The sequence below is a fragment of the Rhinopithecus bieti genome, unplaced genomic scaffold, assembly GCF_001698545.2.
Source record: "Rhinopithecus bieti isolate Rb0 unplaced genomic scaffold, ASM169854v2 scaffold_61533, whole genome shotgun sequence".
NCBI lineage: Eukaryota > Metazoa > Chordata > Mammalia > Primates > Cercopithecidae > Rhinopithecus > Rhinopithecus bieti.
The window spans coordinates 1,340,407-1,343,173 of NW_016823925.1; the positions used below are offsets into that span (position 1 = coordinate 1,340,407).

Here is a 2,767-nt window from a genome sequence, read left to right on the forward strand (position 1 = left end):
ATATATAAAAGCAGAATTTCCTTAATTAGGACTATAGTAGCAAATATAGAATTAGGTGAGTAGTGGACGGTCAAAAATATTTTAGTTAAAAAAAACTTGCAAGCCCATTGGGATTCAGCAATTATTCTTAACTAGAAATATCAAGTAGCACAACGTGTAGATTACTATGCAAGTCAAATAATATAAAGCACATTTGTGATAAATAATACTTCTGAGACTAAAATACGTAGTAATGTAGACTTAAATAAGGAGTAATAGGGGTAGATGTTTGTCCTTTACTACTACTGCAGCAAAGGTACCTGTGTAAAGAAAGATGTATCCGATAATGTTGAAGATTAATCATCATTCAAGCATTAAACATCTTGTTATTTATTGGTTTGATGGAAAACAATATTTTTCACTGCCAAAAGCTTTCCTATTTCTATCAAATTTAGTGTTAGATATAATTAATTTTATAGGTAGGCTTTCACTTCAAGTGTCTGAATGTAATTAAAAACTTACTAGAAGTAGCATTTTATATTCTAAATAAAGTTAAGAAAATACCACAGAATCCTAATTTTCATAGTTATATTATCTAGATCAAGCTAAAGTTTCCTAATACTTGCCTCTTGTAATCGAAAAACAACGGGGATTTTCTTTTCTGTACAGGCAGCTATGAAGTCATCAGGGAGTAACTGTCCATCTAAAAGAAACTGGTCATCTTTTCCTTGATCAATTAGTATGTCCAGCTGAGATCCTCGATAGGATTTCACAAGATTGGTAGCATCATATGCCTGTAAAAAGAGAAGTAACACTGAAAAATAAATTCAAAGATATTCTTCATGAAATACTATACTAGTACCAAATAGAAATTTAAAGTTATTTAAGCTCTTAGGCCGATTAAATCAGAAATGTGCTTTTAAGTTGGTTCAAAATCTGACTTGCCAGGCTTTTATTTACAAGGTCTTTGGAATTCTATTTTCTAGTAATAGTCTCTTCCCTACTTTCAAGCAGTCCTAGACTAGTGGCAAGAATCCCATCTCTCAGGCATTCTTCACAAAATGGCCTTTTTCCTTCTAAATCCTTAATATTCTTAATCTCCTCTTGACTCCAGTAAGAACATGATTTTTTTTCTTCGTAACTCCTTCCACAAATTGGAAATTAGAAGCTTCTTCTAACTCCATGATCTTTTCCCAAATATTCTGTATTTCAGATAATCTTTTTTTTTAATGTCTCTTCTTTATGGCTCTAATTCCAGACATAAATACATTCAGCCTTCTTTTTTGCTGTTGAACAGCACCAAACCTCTGCTATCTACATAAGCTTTCAGAAAGACCTGGTATGAATAATCTGAATCATATCAATGTCATCTCAAATTTATTATCTGAGGAGCTGCCACTAGTTACAATTTTATGTTTTATCATCCACCTTGAAATATTAATTATTCATATATATTCATTAACCACAACTTTTATACATTGACCAAGACAAATGACCATGAAAAGATTTGTCCTCTAAGTATCCTGCTTTTGAAGACTCTATTTCCTTTCATCTTAAAAGAGTGGGGTCTGACTAGTTCTAAATTTTATGATTTCATAATTCTACATGGTTTCCTGATTTCAATCGTAAATTAAATAATACCTTAAACACAACATAATTAAGACAGTAAAATGTACTGTCACTTGGAGAAAAGTACATTATCTAGATTCCTTTTTAGGTTACCTGTACCTCTACCTCTCACCTTCTCCCTCCAATTAGTTGGTCTTTTACCCAGTTCTTCTGTTAGACCATAAGCCCCTGGTGGATGTGAAAGGGTCATCATTTTCGTGATGAAACAGCTCAGAACTTAGCATAGACTTTGCACCTGATGAAGACTCAAAACACTGATGTACATACAATGTCAGTTCTCAAAGAACCTAATCCTAAATCATTTCTAGCATCCTTCAAATGTAATAAAAATTCAAGCCTAAACAAAACTGTAATCTAGTTACTAAAGGATAAACCCTTTACTTAGTTAGAATTTCAGTAATCATCCTTAAATAAAATTTGTTAGAATTCAGTAATCATCCTTAAATAAAATAAGGGTTCATGTAGGAATGAACCCTGAACACAGAACTATACTTTAAATACTTTAAGACAAAAAAGTTGTATTTTTTTATCCATTCGAGTATTTTCTGCTTATTAACAATGCACATGATGATGAGTTCATTTGCAAAGTATTCAAACTCTTGGTGGAGTTTGTAAATGGCCCATTTCTGCATAAGAGTAAAATGGTTCTCAGGTAAAAGGCTCATTTTATTTCCACTTGAAAGCACCTGTTTGCACACTTGAAAAGTAATCTTGCTGTGGGAATATTCACATACATGACATAACAAAGTATCTATTTTTAAAGACTCTTATGTCTGGAATTTAAAATTGAGATGTGAAATGCTGAATTTTGAAAAAAAAAATACACAGAGTAATTTAAAAAGCCAGGCTTCTTTGCTTCTATCACACAACTGAGCATAAAGTTAATAAGAGGCAAGTCCAAATTTAGTAACACAGGTTGAACATCCCTAATCCAAAAATCCAAAATCAGAAATGCTCCAAAATCTGAAACGTTTTGAGTATCGACATGAAGCTTAAAGCTCATGCTCCAAGGAAATACTCATTGTAGCATTTTGAATTTTTAGATTAGGGATGCTCAACCTGTAATATGTGGTATTTTTTTGGTTATGTTAATTTAGAAGTTATGTTAATTGAGAAATAAAAATATAAATTAACCATTAGTAGAAAAAAAATGTAGCCC

General features: G+C 31.7%; 1 protein-coding gene across 1 annotated transcript in view; it reads right to left on the reverse strand.

The window, feature by feature from the left end:
- The window catches only part of ESD (esterase D), a 28,150-nt gene that overhangs the window by 5,774 nt on the left and 19,609 nt on the right, over positions 1-2,767 (reverse strand). Inside the window, 1 exon segment of the mRNA XM_017862064.1 lies at positions 606-773. Within this exon segment, the coding sequence (XP_017717553.1) occupies positions 606-773 (168 nt within the window).